The sequence below is a fragment of the Leptonotus elevatus genome, chromosome 15 (assembly GCF_054856555.1).
Source record: "Leptonotus elevatus isolate MCC_2025b chromosome 15, RoL_Lele_1.0, whole genome shotgun sequence".
NCBI lineage: Eukaryota > Metazoa > Chordata > Actinopteri > Syngnathiformes > Syngnathidae > Leptonotus > Leptonotus elevatus.
Genome location: NC_141253.1, coordinates 3094867 through 3109166, shown reverse-complemented (window position 1 = coordinate 3109166; position 14300 = coordinate 3094867). Strand labels below are relative to the sequence as shown.

At 40.8% G+C, this 14300-nt stretch overlaps 1 protein-coding gene across 1 annotated transcript; it reads left to right on the top strand.

Annotated features, from left to right (window-relative positions):
- Positions 1-2856: 2856 nt before the first annotated feature.
- On the top strand, positions 2857-14189 carry dmgdh (dimethylglycine dehydrogenase). Its single transcript, XM_086096620.1, has 16 exons — positions 2857-3094; positions 3856-4024; positions 4186-4284; positions 4416-4580; positions 4816-5020; positions 6937-7185; positions 7417-7615; positions 7686-7855; positions 9215-9368; positions 9437-9602; positions 9690-9820; positions 11304-11521; positions 12512-12669; positions 13276-13335; positions 13454-13588; positions 13670-14189. The coding sequence occupies exons 1-16, from the start codon at positions 2970-2972 to the stop codon at positions 13880-13882; spliced, it is 2616 nt and encodes an 871-aa protein (XP_085952746.1). The 5' UTR covers positions 2857-2969; the 3' UTR covers positions 13883-14189.
- Positions 14190-14300: the final 111 nt, after the last annotated feature.

Here is a 14300-nt window from a genome sequence, read left to right as displayed (position 1 = left end):
TTTTATACCCATAGGGGGTGGGGGGGGGGGGTGGATGAGAGGGAAAGGGGTGCAGTTTCACTTTTAGAACAGCCAGCCTTCCACACTCATCACATGTCAACCTCTCCCTGTCACACTTTGCTCACAAAGTCTCAAAACACTTCAAGGGATTCTCATTTGGGGGGGGGGGGGGGTTCAAGGACCCCCCCCCACGGATCCCCTCATAATCCTAATGTACAATATACTCAACCAAAATAATCATAATCCTAGGTGTCTAAAGAATCAAACCTAAATATTCCTGATCTGTTGAAGAGAATAACAATTCAATTGAATTCACGACTTACTACCAACAAGGCTGCAAAGCATGTGTTGCCATTTGCTCGCTATATTTAACGATTTTTTCCGACCCCTCTGGTCAGGTTCTAGCATGTGCGGCATGCAGCCGGCCATACTTGGGGGTGGGCCGTGAGGGAGGATGGGGGGTGTCCAACATGCTACCACCCCAAAAAAATATTTGTTCCCTGAAATGGTTTACTATACCATAATCGCATGACCTGATAAATGTGACATTTATATGGGAAATAAGCCTCCATTAATCATATGGACCATCTCTATATACAAATTATTATTCCATACTGGTTTTAATCATCCAGAACAATCCCACCTACTGTCACTTCCATCCACAATTTAGCATGAATGCAAACATGGTGATTAGATTACTAAACAGAATACTAATTTACTAAATACAAAGTAGCAACATGACGCAAAAACATCTAATTGAATGATAAACACGTAATTCCTAATGCTATTTTACCAAATGCTGGGACGTGTAGCTTCATTTCCTCCTGTAGCATTTGGAGAAGCTGACGCTAGGCATCACAACATTTGTAAATAGTTGTAGCTAGCGACGTGGTTGGTCGTTAATGTTAGCTATTTTTATTTTCTTGTAGTGTAATCATAGCTGCGTGTCATACTCGTCGTTGCGCATCTTTAAATTGAAAGACAACGCCGTTCGTTTCTTTTTGTTATAGGCTAACTGTCGGTTTGCTAGCTTACGCAACACATTCCCCCCGAAAAGATAAGTAAAGAACAATTCATGTTTCAAGTAAACGGCGCAGTAGCCGTTCATGACATAAATTGCTAATCAACATTACTGACGGTTTAAAAACAAGTTGGAGAGGAGCGAGTCCTGTCTTGAAATTCTTGCTAACCACTTCGTAACACTGTTCATTCCGGGGCTGCCACACCCTGTAACGTCTATTTTTCAAAAGACAAATAGAGAAATAGACAACACAAGTGGAATTATTTGCACCAATGGACATTGTGCTAATCCTTTTGGTGTATGCACCTTGGCCACATGGGGGCAGTATAATACAGACATATGGCTATACAGGGAGACTCACAGCTAAGATCAGTAAGCCACAGTAATATTAGTTGTTCTTTGCAGAGGATAAAGAACATAATGCCTGTGCCTGTGTCGCAGATTTTTTTTCAATATTTAACTTTTTTTCTTGCCGGGCTTGTCACATACGGTAAAGCCCACGCTGTCTCACGACCATCCCGTTTTGTAGCAACATAGTCTAAAAAGAGTGTAAAATGGCCGCTGGTGTGCTGTTATCCAATACAGTAAATCTTGAAACTATGTCAGTGTCGTTCCAGGCAGGCTCGCCATTCAAAGCGATAAAAAAAGGCTCAAGGAGCACAAAGATAAAACCCGACTCTGTGGGAACTCAATGAGTTTGTCCTTGCCTGAGCATGAAATCAGCCCGTGTAGACCATTAACTAGTTTTGCTCCGCTTGAGTAGTTTTTTTTGATCGAATCATACTGTTTGATTAAGAAAGTAGATGCTTTGCTTTTTTTTAATTTGAGTAGATTGAATAGTTAATGTAATGTTATGTAATGTACCACTTAAGGACCAGTTTAATTTAATAGTGTTTGTATTGCTTATTCTGTATTTATTTAATTTGAATTAAATCATTATTTCTACTGTTTTCCCTGCAATTCAGTTTCATTCTAGTTAAGTGTTTCAAAATGTTTTTGTTTTTTATTGTTTCCCCCCCCAAGTTAATTGATATTTTAATGTAATACATTATTATTATTATTGTTGTTGTTTTTTACATTCTACAGCTTACTTGTGCTTCATTTTAATGTGATCAAATTAAAATGTTGGTTTTATTTGAAAAAATATATGTTTTTAATGAATTTAGCTGAAAAATAATGATTATTCCTTTCCTGCTTCGTTGTCATGCACAATTATTTTTGATTCCATTCTAAATTAAAAATTTTTTTTTTTTTACTGCTTATCATGTTATTTAATCTTTAATTCTGTACCATTTATCCTGCAATATAATTCAATCCAATTAGTATATTTATTTATATTTTTTATACTGAAAATTCTGTTATTTAATATGATGTAACCACATATTTTTTGTAGCATTTATCATGCAGTTACATTAAAATGGAATCAGTGTTTTATCAGGCAATTTAATTGAAATGTTGTTGTTTTACATTTTGAATTCATTTTTTCCCTGCATTTTAAGTTCATTTATTTAATTATATTTAATCATTCACTTTCTGCCTATTATCCTACAATATATTTGTATTTTATTTTAAATAAATGTATGCATATGGCCCCTCTTAAATTAATTAATTTTACATAAAATAATCAACATTAAATACATTAATTTGATTTTAAAAATGATCATAAAAATGAAAACTAAAAGGTTTTAAAATAATTGGAATGCATTTTTTCCCCCTTCAAAAAGTAATATTCTACAAAAGGAATAATAAAGAGAGTGTTCCAGTTGCTTGTGTGTGTGACCTACATATGAGAGCGGTGGTGGGGAGAGTTAAAGTTACATCCTCAGATGCCCGACGACCCCGTGGGGCGGGTCCAGAGTCCAGTTGGAGGGCCAGCGAGAAGCATTTATAACTTCACCGTCAACTTCTCCAGACGGTGGCTTTTTTTTTTTTTGTGCTTTGGGGAGTCATGTCTGTTCGCATGTTAAAGCTGGTCAAGGTGCACCTACGCTCCAGGAGGCATTTTGGCCCTCTTGCCTTTCTTCTGCCTTCGCGGACGTTCGGCTGCACGGCGAGAAGACGAGACGAGCAAAGGTGAGAACAACCACCTTGTTGACTTGTTTGACTTTTGTAAATACACATAAAAAGGCGTCGGTGCGTTTGAAAATGACAACAAATGGTGATGTTGATCAAGAAATGCATGCAAACGTATCTCGCTGCTCGGTTGCAACCAGCAGAGGCGCTGTTGTTGATTCGCTCTTCGTTTGTGTTTTGAAGAAGAAAAACACGAAAGCATCGCAATCGAAACATATCACTAATACAGAATAATATATTTGCGGAAATCTTTTTTTAGGGATTAATCAATCACTACTTTTCGGCATTAATAGACAAAAGTAATGTAATTTATTTTGTAAATACTAAATAAATATTTGGTCATGAAAAAAGGACACTACAATGTGAAATAGTCGATGAACAGCTTATTTAACGGTATAAAAAAAACAAAAAAAACACGCAGGTATTAATGTCTAAACTACTTGCAAAAGTGTGTACACCCCTACGTGAAAATGTCAAATTTGGACTTAATTGGCCATTTTTCCTCCCTGAGGCTATCTAGCCGAAGAAGATTTCTAACACCGTGAAACTGGACTGCAGCAGGTGGCTAAGACCATATAGCAGTTTAAGAGACAGTATATTTTGACTGTTACACAATCTTTACACTATAGAAAGCCATTAGAGCATTTATTCAGTATCCTTAAAATCCTCCTTAAGGTTGCACTAGGAGTCTAGTCTTGCGACTACTTTGATTTCATTGCATAAAAGGACTTGATGCAAATTTTTCCCCGACATCCCATTAGCGACTCGTCGTCCGTGTTGGGCAAGCGATGGAAGGACACAGCCGAGACGGTGGTCATCGGAGGGGGCTGCGTGGGCGCAAGTGTGGCCTACCACCTGGCTAAAAGCGGCATGAAGGACGTGGTGCTGCTGGAGAAGTCCGAACTCACCGCCGGATCCACTTGGCATGCGGTACATTGGTTAATATTTCACTTGAGGCTTATGTCTTGATCTTCTATTAATAAACAGTACAGACTGTGTTTTATTACCGTCCACACATGTGTCAGTTATCAGGCTCAGCAACGGTACCCAGGCACCGAGTTAACTCTGTTTTGTGGTTTTCGTCATCGTAGGCCGGGTTGACCACCTATTACCATCCGGGCATCAATGTCAAGAAAATCCACTATGACAGCATTAAACTGTACGAGAGGTTGGAAGCCGAAACTGGTCAGGTATGCTCCGCAAAGTCTTTTGTTGGTCTGTATGAAGATGCAAGGTGAAATGTCTTCGCCAATCGAGAAGCGTCCAGTTGTGCCCATTCAACGTTTGGAGATTCTGATGACCGCGGTTTCCGTGTGAGCAGGCGGTGGGCTTCCACCAGCCGGGCAGCGTCCGCATTGCGTCGACGCCCGCCCGTGTCGACGAGATGAGGTACCAGATGACCCGCACCCACTGGCACGTAACGGAGCAGTATATGATTGGACCCGAGAAGGCTCAAGAGCTGTTCCCCCTGCTCAACATGGACAAGGTAGAGTCCGAGTGAGTCAAAAGTCAGACTAGACCGTATGTGTGATGAATCCTGTCAAGTCTTGGACCTGATGGTCTCTGTACAAAGTCTGTGGGCATTGATGAGTTACGACCCTGGGACCTAGAACCCAAGCCTTGCAAACAGTGCCACATAGCCCAAATATAAACCTCTTCAATGAGACTTACCTTGACCCATTTTGGTTTAACTTTTTGCGGTCCGTTTTTTCTGGTTTTAGGTCTTGGCTGGTCTGTACACTCCGGGAGACGGCCACATCGACCCTTACTCCTTGACCATGGCGCTGGCGGCAGGCGCTCGCATGTACGGTGCTCAGATCTACAACCCGGCCCCGGTTACGGCACTTACGCCCACAGCCGACGGCAAATGGGATGTACAGACGCCTCACGGAACCATCCGGGCCAATCGTATTGTCAACGCCACAGGTTTGAATCCAATCATCCTTCCATCTGAAAATTTCGGTCTTGCCTACATGCGGGCAGAGCCGATCGATATACACCACGGTACAAGTGGACATCCTTGGAATTGTTGTGAATGTTGCCATTCAGCTTCTTGTTTGAGACCAGTATGTTCTGCAAGATGGAACAATTATGTTCAATGTAAAAGTTTAGACATGGTCAAATTAAGTTGACCTCTAAAGGTTATAATGCATTTTAGGTTCTTCCTGAAATTTCACCTGAATGCGCAATATCTTGAATTTTTAGCAGTGTACCTGTCAATGTTCTTTGTTAAAGCTGAGTAACTCATTAGGCTCGAGGGCACACTGCAGGGCGACACATTTTCAGCCGGTAAAGTGTTATCTAACTCCTAGACCTTTGCACACACGGACCATTACTGGTAGAGTTCAGAGAAAACTAGCTTGAACTGGGTCCGAGTGGTTTTCGGAAGGGATTCAGTTGACATGTTTGTTTTTCTACTTGTTTTTTTTTTTTTTTACTTGCTTGCATACCCAGACACATTGTCCAATAATTAACATCAGAGTAAACGAAATAGAACAGTACTGGCCCAGCTGTAGCACAAGTATGACTTAGCATTAGCACAAATCTCATATGATAGCATGAAGTATCAGACACAAGGCTATGCTAAACTAAATCATACTTTGCTAATGTACTTATAGGACACTTAGTAGGTCCCTTGATAAATGCTTTGGTAAAAAAAAAAAAAAAAACTCCAACAACACCCAAATAATAGCTAGCATTAGCTGGACTGTGCTATTAAAAAAAAAAAGAGGCTTGGGTAAACTATCTAGTAGCTAGAATTATCCTGGCAGCCATTAAACTAAGTAACAACTAAACACATCACTCCCATTAGCCTGATAGGGTTAAAAGCCAAAAACTTTTGTAAACTACCTACTAAACTGTAGCTAACAGTAGCCTGATTAGACCATTAGACAAAAGACTTGCGTAAAGGAGCTATTGAACTGTAGCTATCATTAGTCTGACTGGGTCAAGTAGCTACAGCAAAGTAGCTAGGATTAGCTTCACCGCTAAGTCACTAAACCCCTAAAACATAGCTTGCAGTAGCCTGAGCAGGCTTTTAGACAAAGCCTTGGATAAACTACCCACCAAAACGTAGCTAGCATTACCCTTAGCTGGCCACAAAACGGAACTAGCAAAACCTGAGCAGGCCATTACAGACAACGTCTTGGGCAAAGTATCAAACAAACCATTGGACACATGAGCCAAAGTTGCTATCGGAGGTCGGCTGACAACCGCTCTAATACAAAGTTAGCACTCATAAATGAGCGCCTCTGACCCTGTTATGCGACCCATTAAGATCCGTTTCAACATGTCTCCCTAGTAACCGCTGGCTACGATAAATATAACTTCATCAACTGTTCTGGAATTAACAGCTGGTTCGTGGAAATGTACAAGTTTAATTTGGGTGAGCTTTTATCAGGCTATTTTTTCGATTTTATTTACTCAGTAGTCCAGTGTGCAGGTGGCGGGTACACATGAACCTTGGACTTAAGCTATATTTTGGAATTACATAACACAACAGCGACTCGTTACCTCATGATACTTTTCACGCGTTGAGCAAGCGTGGGGATCGGTGGAAGTAACAAGCGTACATAGGTGAAATATGTACTTAAGAACAAATACACTGAAATAGAAGTACTGATGATAGTCTCTTTTATTATTTTACACCGAGCTGACAAAATGTCTCATGTTGTTTTTTTTTTTTTTTTTTAAGCAAGGCTCAGCCTGACTTAACCGCTATCAAAAACGAGTTCCCATAGCTTTGCTTACATTTTAAAGTGAGTAACAATAAATGCTAAATGAGCTAATCCCCATGCAATAATGATAGTTTCCTTCCATCCACGTTTGTCGTTTTTTTTTAGGTTTCTGGGCCCGTGAGGTGGGAAAGTTGATTGGTTTTGAGCATCCGACCATCCCAGTGCACCATCAGTACTTGGTGACAGCGACCGTGCCGGAGGTAAAGTCCCTGAAGAAGGAGCTGGCCGTCATCCGAGACCTGGAGGGCTCTTACTACCTGCGTCAAGAAAGGGACGGCCTTCTGTTTGGGCCCTATGAAAAGATGGAGAAGATGGTCTTGCAAGACTCTTGGGTTCGAGACGGTGTACCCCCAGGTGTGTGTATGGGCGATAAACCTTTGTTGATCCGCTTTCTCACTTATCCGGGTCCTGGTTAGTGACTGAGCAGGGAGGCCTGTACGGACTATGTCTGGATGTGAGTTGCAAAATTCTAGGAATGTTTCAAAGTTGGAAATACTGGAAGCTTTTCACTCTGTACTTCGGAATAGCCATTAAGAGGCAGGGGGGGGATTTTAAGTCATTAAACCTTCTATCCCACTGCTACAGGTTTCGGTAAGGAGCTGTTTGAGTCGGACCTAGACCGGATCATGGAGCACGTGGAAATGGCCATGGAGATGGTCCCCGTGCTCAAAAAAGCCGACATCATCAACATTGTGTCCGGCCCGATCACGTACACTCCGGACTTACTGCCCATGGTCGGACCACATCAAGGAGTTCGCAACTACTGGACGGCCATCGGATTCGGGTATGGGCATGAGAGATAGGATTTGAGGAACAGCAGCAACGGCCGTTCCCACACTGCCTCGTCTGCTCAGGTACGGAGTGATCCACGCTGGCGGAGTGGGGAAATTCCTGAGCGACTGGATTCGAAACGGCGAGCCTCCGTACGACCTGATTGAATGTGACCCCAACCGCTACGGAAGCTGGGTCGACGTGCCTTTCCTGTGCGCCAAAGCCCGAGAATCCTATGGCTTCAATAATGTGGGTAAGAATAATATGAGGGAAAATGGGGCACTGGTACTGGAGGGGAGTGGGTCTCGGGCCAGATGCGGAGGAACTCCAGTGGGTCATTCCGGGTATTTAAAAGTGAACGCAATGTATATTTTGTTGACATTTCGAAAATGTTTTGTGTTGGTGGGGTTTCAACTGATTCATCAAGTCTACAATGCATTTAGAGAGTTTCAAAATGACCATTTCGGACCCCTTACTTCAGGCCACTGGTTGACCATGACACACACACACACATGATAATGGGAATGAGCTTTGTACCCCATCAAAAATTTGAGGGTTTGCATATGGCACTATTTTGGGATATATATTTCTTATAAAGTAGGTCAACTGTTGTTTTAACTGCTTATTCATGTTTCTGGCAGTAAAAACACACCCACATAATTAAAAACATTTAATTATAGACATTTTTTTTACATTAAAATTTTTTGGTTGGCTTGTCTTTGAGTACTTTAGCAAAATATAATGGGATTTTATTTATTACTATCTCCCGAATTAATAAGCCACTACCTCAAGGATCGTGTTAACTATGTCAGAATTTCCGTCACGACGATTCCTGAATCAACTTAGCCTGTTGAAATGTAAACTACAGCCAGTGTTGGGTCTCTCTTCCAAGTATCTTATTTTATTTTTATTTTGTCACATGGATAAACATATATTTCATTCACTGTCAGCCCAGGTAACTCATTTGCTCACAAAAACGTATGAAGACGTTCTATTTTAAATATTACCAGTGTCCCAAAGACATATTTATATGTTTTTTTGGTTTTATGCTAGAGCATACAGAAGGCTTTGATGCAGCCTCTGAACTGAAGAGAACGGTTGAAGCAGTGGTAGTTATTACAAAAACGGCCAGCGGGTAGCAGCAGAGTATAAGAGATCAACCAGGGCCAAGTTGCAACAAGCTGTTTTCCCCACAGTTTTAAACAGATTTGTGAATAATGATGAAACCTAGCTACATTCCAATGCTACTTGTTGCAAAATGGAAACAAATAGAAATTTAAAAAAAAAATCCTGATGAAAGAAGAGACTCTTCTCTACCAATCTTTCTTTTGGTAGGTTCCATTTTTTTTTTATAGCAATAGAACACATTATTCTGTGGGCTTTGCAAAATCTGTCAAAATCCAGTAAAATAGACACGAGTGAAGGGGGTTGCTTCAGTGAAAATCGCTGGGAGTGAGTGCGTTAAAATGGATTTATGACGTCAATAGCCGTCAATGGCACTGAATTAGATATTATTGTTACGACTTATTGTTCAGTTGTTGCATCTGCTTCGGTCCAGACCCGAACCAGAACCAAATGACACGGGCCTAAACTAAACTCCATGTCTCCCTAGTCGGCTACCCCAAGGAGGAGCGCTTTGCCGGCCGACCAACCTACCGGAAGAGCGGCGTTTACGATCTCCTCAAGGACGAAGCGTCCATGGGCTTCCACGCCGGCTGGGAACAACCTCACTGGTTTTACAAACCGGGAGACGAAACTGAATACAGGCAAGGCGACAACGGACCCGGGATTGCAAAAGAAATTCAGCGCTGATTTTCTTTGCGTCTGTCGCCAGGCCCAGTTTCAGGCGCACAAACTGGTTCGAACCCGTCGGCAGAGAGTGCAAGCTCGTGATGGAGAAGGTGGGCGTGATCGACCTGACCCCTTTTGGCAAGTTCATCGTGAAAGGCAAGGACTCGCTCAAGTTGCTGGACCGCTTATTTGCCAACACCATGCCCAAGGTGAGAGAACCTCGTGCGCCAGTGTGAAACCCTGGACTCCTGAGGTCAGGCGGAACGTCCTGCAAGGTCACGCTCGTGCGCTTTCAGGTGGGCCAGACCAACATCAGCCACATGTTGACACCCACCGGTAGAGTCTACGCCGAGGTCACCATCACCCAGTTGGCCCCGGGAGAGTTTTTGCTCATCACCGGTTCGGGATCAGAGCTGCATGACCTCAGGTGAAAAAAACGCCCTCACGCAAAACGGCACCGGGTTGAAACCATATGTTTGACAGGTGTGTTTTCGTAACCGTCCCCGGTTTTGAAATGTGAAATCAGCGAGGCAATTTGAAATCGGCAATTTGAAATCGTCAGTGAAAGCCTCTTGAAATGATGGAACATGAAACTCTCCTGCAATGGTTGAAACCCAAAGCGTTCCAGCAGCTGCTGGTACAACTCCGCTTTTGGCTGCAAACGCCAGGCCATCAATCAAAGCCTTCATTTGGAATCCTTCCACCCAGATCGGTTTCATGGAGCAGCCTCTAGTGGCGAAATAGCCAAACGTCTTCACACCAAAGTTCATTGCAGCTTTATGATAATAACTTGATCGTATTTAGGCATTATAACGTCCTCTTGCAAATAATATTTGCTGATTTCGTCGCTAATACTCTTGAGCTCCCAAAAGTTCATAAGATTATGGATAGACCGATTATCGGCCAGGCTGATTATCGGTGCGGATTTTTGTATTTTCATGACTATCGGCGTCGGCCTTTCCTACAAGTCTGAAGGTCGATAACGCTGCCATCTTAACGAGCGGCCAAATGCTCGTGAGCTTAGCGAATTTGGGGTTTTTTCGTCAGGGTTTGTAAAATGTTGCAAAAGGTTGCAAAAGATGTTAACAGGGTTTTTACAGGTCGCAAACAGTTTTTCTTGTTGCAAAGAAATTTCGAACATGTTCAGGCAATTTTTCTTTGGAAATCTTCTACGAACCAGGACGAAAACACAAAGAATGCTAAATTTTACAAAAACAAGCGTTCGTCGCTCTATGAGATCGATTTAAAACTGGGTTAACTTTTTATTTATGTACTGTATTTGTATAAAAATTCACTTAACTTTATAAGAAATGCTGCTGAAAATGGGAACTCCTTGCACTTTTTTTGTTTCGGGTTGAAATTAAACCAAAATAAGTGAAAGTTTAACATTTCATGAATGTTTTTGTTGCAATTTTAAAACAGAGCTGTCTATTCGCTATATGTTTAAAATTAAAAGACAAACTTCTTACCTTTTAAACAAAGATACTTAATGGCATTTCAATAACGTTTTATTTTATTTTATTTTTAATGCTAATATTTTCTGTTTCACTGCAAATAAAGAATATCGGTTATCGGTCTCCTTGACATCTAATAATCGGTATTGCTATCGGCAAAAAACTTCTTTTTTTTCTTTTCTTGAGCATGAATGAGACTTTCCAAAGATGGTGGCTCGCCATATCATGTCAACCACTGGGCTGGACCATTTTTCTTCCGTGATGCGTCCGCTAACACAACCGCCCCACTGGACACACTTCTGATGACACTTATCAAACTTTGGTTGTTTCCCTTCAGTCCGTTTATTTGTATTTGTTTTTGGGGCACATCCAACATGGCGGACGCTGTGACGTATTGGGTTCTATGCGTGCGTGTCTCTGTGACGTCACTGTGAAATTGTTTCTTTTTTTGAACAGGTGGATCGAGACGGAAGCTGCCGCCCTCAGCTACGACGTTGACATCGCCAATGTGACGGAAGAAATCGGCGTGCTGGGCGTGGCTGGGCCCAACTCGCGCAAGGTCCTTCAAAAGCTCACCCAGGAGGACATGAGCCATTCGGGGTTTAAGTTTCTTCAGTGCAAGTCCATCCAGTTGGCCGGTGTTATGCTCCGAGCCATCAGGATTTCCTACACTGGTATGCAACTCGTTATTTTCTCTTGTGGTTTTTTTTGGGGATGTTTGTGTGTTGAGATTTTTATGTTTTGTGTGCCATGTTGTTTTCATGGTACTTTTCATTATTTGTGCTGGAGATTCATTAGTGTTGGCTCTTGTCTTGCTTTGTGTTGTTTATGCGATTATGTCTTTAAATTGTTTGCATTGTTGTGATTTTGTGTTATTTATTTATTTATTTATTCAGTCCCTCCCCTGTGGATCTCTATAAAAATTTGTAGAACTTGTTTTTTTTTTTTACATATTTATTTAGATTTTTAGATTAACTATTCTTTGAATTAATTACTCATTCACATAAAAAAATAAAGAATTCAATCTTTAAAAAAATATATGTGTCCAAATTTGCAAGATGTCAGAAAAAATTAGATGAAAGGGAAATGAAAACGTTAAAAAAAAATACCGAAACATGTCCAAAAGGTGACCATAAACTGTTCGAAAAGGAAAAAGAAAAGCAGAAAATCACCATATAATGTACACAAAAATGGCTAAAAGTCAGATTTTATTTTTTTAAACATTCAAAAAGTAACCAAAAACAAAAGGCAGAAAATTACCAAAATATGTCTTTGGAATTGGAAAAAAAAAGTGAGAAAATGTATTTTAAAAAAGGCAGAAAAAAATGTTTAACAGGTAACTATAAAATGTCCACAAAATTGCCAAAAATGTTAGAAAATTTAAATGAAAAACTAAGTCTGATAAATTACAATAATACTAATAATCATCATAATCTTCATCACAATGTTCAAAGTTTTTTTAAATTTTATTTGACCTAAAATGTCTCTTTTGACAGTAAAGGTTGCTGGCCCCGGGTTTATACCTTGAAATGTGTGTCTCGTATTTTTTTTTTTCTGATTGATGGTTTGTGTTTTTATGATAATTCTACATTGCTAATTTTTTTGGTGGTGTTCTCATGTTGTTTAGCATTGTTGTTGACCTTTCTGGTGCATGTACCGTTCAGGTGAACTGGGATGGGAGCTGTACATCAACCAGAAGGACATGGCTGCGGTGTACCGGGCCATAATGGAAGCGGGAAAAGAGGAAGGCATCGACAACTTCGGCACCTACGCCATGGCCTCCCTCAGACTGGAGAAGGGCTTCAGAGGATGGGGAGCTGAGGTACAAAGACTGATGCATGCGTGCAACTCATTCACTGCCATTGACGGCTATAGACGTCAAAAATTCAATCGAACTATTTCTATTAGTTTAAACATTTTTTCTATTTTTGTTAACAAGAGTATGAAAAAATATTTTTTTTATTGTAGACTTAGAACAGATATAAAATTTGTGATTAATCGTGAGTTAACTATTGAAGTCATGCGATTAATTATAATTAAAAATTGTAATCGTCTGACACCACTCATTTTTAATAATCTTTTCTTTTTTTAATTAGGGGCATCAGGCGAATTATTATTATATTACTATTATTATATAATATATTAATTATATATATATATTATTATATTAATTATATATATTAATATTTTTTTATTATTGTTAATCACATGACTTCAATAATTAACTCACGATTAATCACAAATTTTATATCTGTTCTAAATGCACAATAAACATGTTTTTGTAGGTTTTCATACTCTTGTTAACAAAAGTGAAACTAATATAAATAATTCAAAATAATTTTTGACGTCTATAGCCGTCAATGGCAGTGAATGAGTTCAAAAGCATTCAAGGTATTTTCCTGATTGTTTTGTTTGTTGATCTTTATAGATGAACTGTGACACCAACCCTCTGGAGGCGGGCTTAGATTACTTCATCAAACTCAACAAGGTAACAACAACAATGTTAAACCCTAGCTTGGTTAGCTAGCTGCTCTGCTAGCCTTTGTCGACGTGGTAGCTTCTGGTAGGACTTCACAACATCTTTTTTGGGGGGGGTGGGGGAGCAGCCCGCTGACTTCATCGGCAAGGCGGCACTTCAGGAGATAAAAGCCAAGGGCTTAAAGAGGAAGTTGTCCTACCTCGCGGTGGAGACGCACGACGTGGACCCCGAGGGCAACGAGACGGTGTGGCACGACGGAAAGGTGAGCCGCTTCCAGCTGCTCCTTATCGCTTCCCAAATTTTGTTTTCCCGCCGTCTCGCTCACCTGCGTCTCCTCAATCAGGTGGTGGGCAACACCACGTCGGGGGCCTACAGCTACAGCGCCCAGCACAGCCTGGCGTTCGCCTACCTGCCCGTGGAGCTGTCCTCGGTTGGCCACAAGGTGGATGTGGAGCTGCTGGGGAGGAAGTACCCGGCAGCGGTCATCCAGGAGCCCTTGGTGCTCACCGAGCCCACGCGGACCCGCCTGCAGAACAAAGCCAAGAGCAAAGCATAGAAACGTCGCCACAGTGGCCGCAAGGGACCACGTGACTTGGACACCAAGGAGAGTTTGCTGTCCAGTTTTATGACGTACTTGAATCGCAATGTCTTAAGTCATTTTTGTAATTCCATGGTTTACATTTTGTTTGGTACGATTAGAGAAATAATGCCATTATCATTTTAGGAAGTGACCGATTTAAACGTTTGTACAGTTTTTATAATCAAGTTTTTTTTTGGTACAAATGTGCAATGAATAATATACTGTACATTAATGCTAACCTTAAGAAATAAAGTATAAAGAATTTGCTATCTTCTGAAAATCAGTACTGATTACTGTTTTCTGTTATAATTATTTAGAAGACCTTGAGTCAGATTTTTAAAGAAATTAGTACTACAATGAAAATAGTCAATCAATCCAATATAGTGGTTGTACA

Bases quoted from the DNA above. Each gene is read 5' to 3' on its own strand.
- dmgdh (XM_086096620.1), top strand. From the start codon at position 2,970: ATGTCTGTTCGCATGTTAAAGCTGGTCAAGGTGCACCTACGCTCCAGG. The intron at 5,021-6,936 runs GTTTGAATCCAA...GTTTTTTTTTAG, and splicing joins TCGTATTGTCAACGCCACAG to GTTTCTGGGCCCGTGAGGTG. The intron at 12,670-13,275 runs GTACAAAGACTG...TGATCTTTATAG, and splicing joins TCAGAGGATGGGGAGCTGAG to ATGAACTGTGACACCAACCC.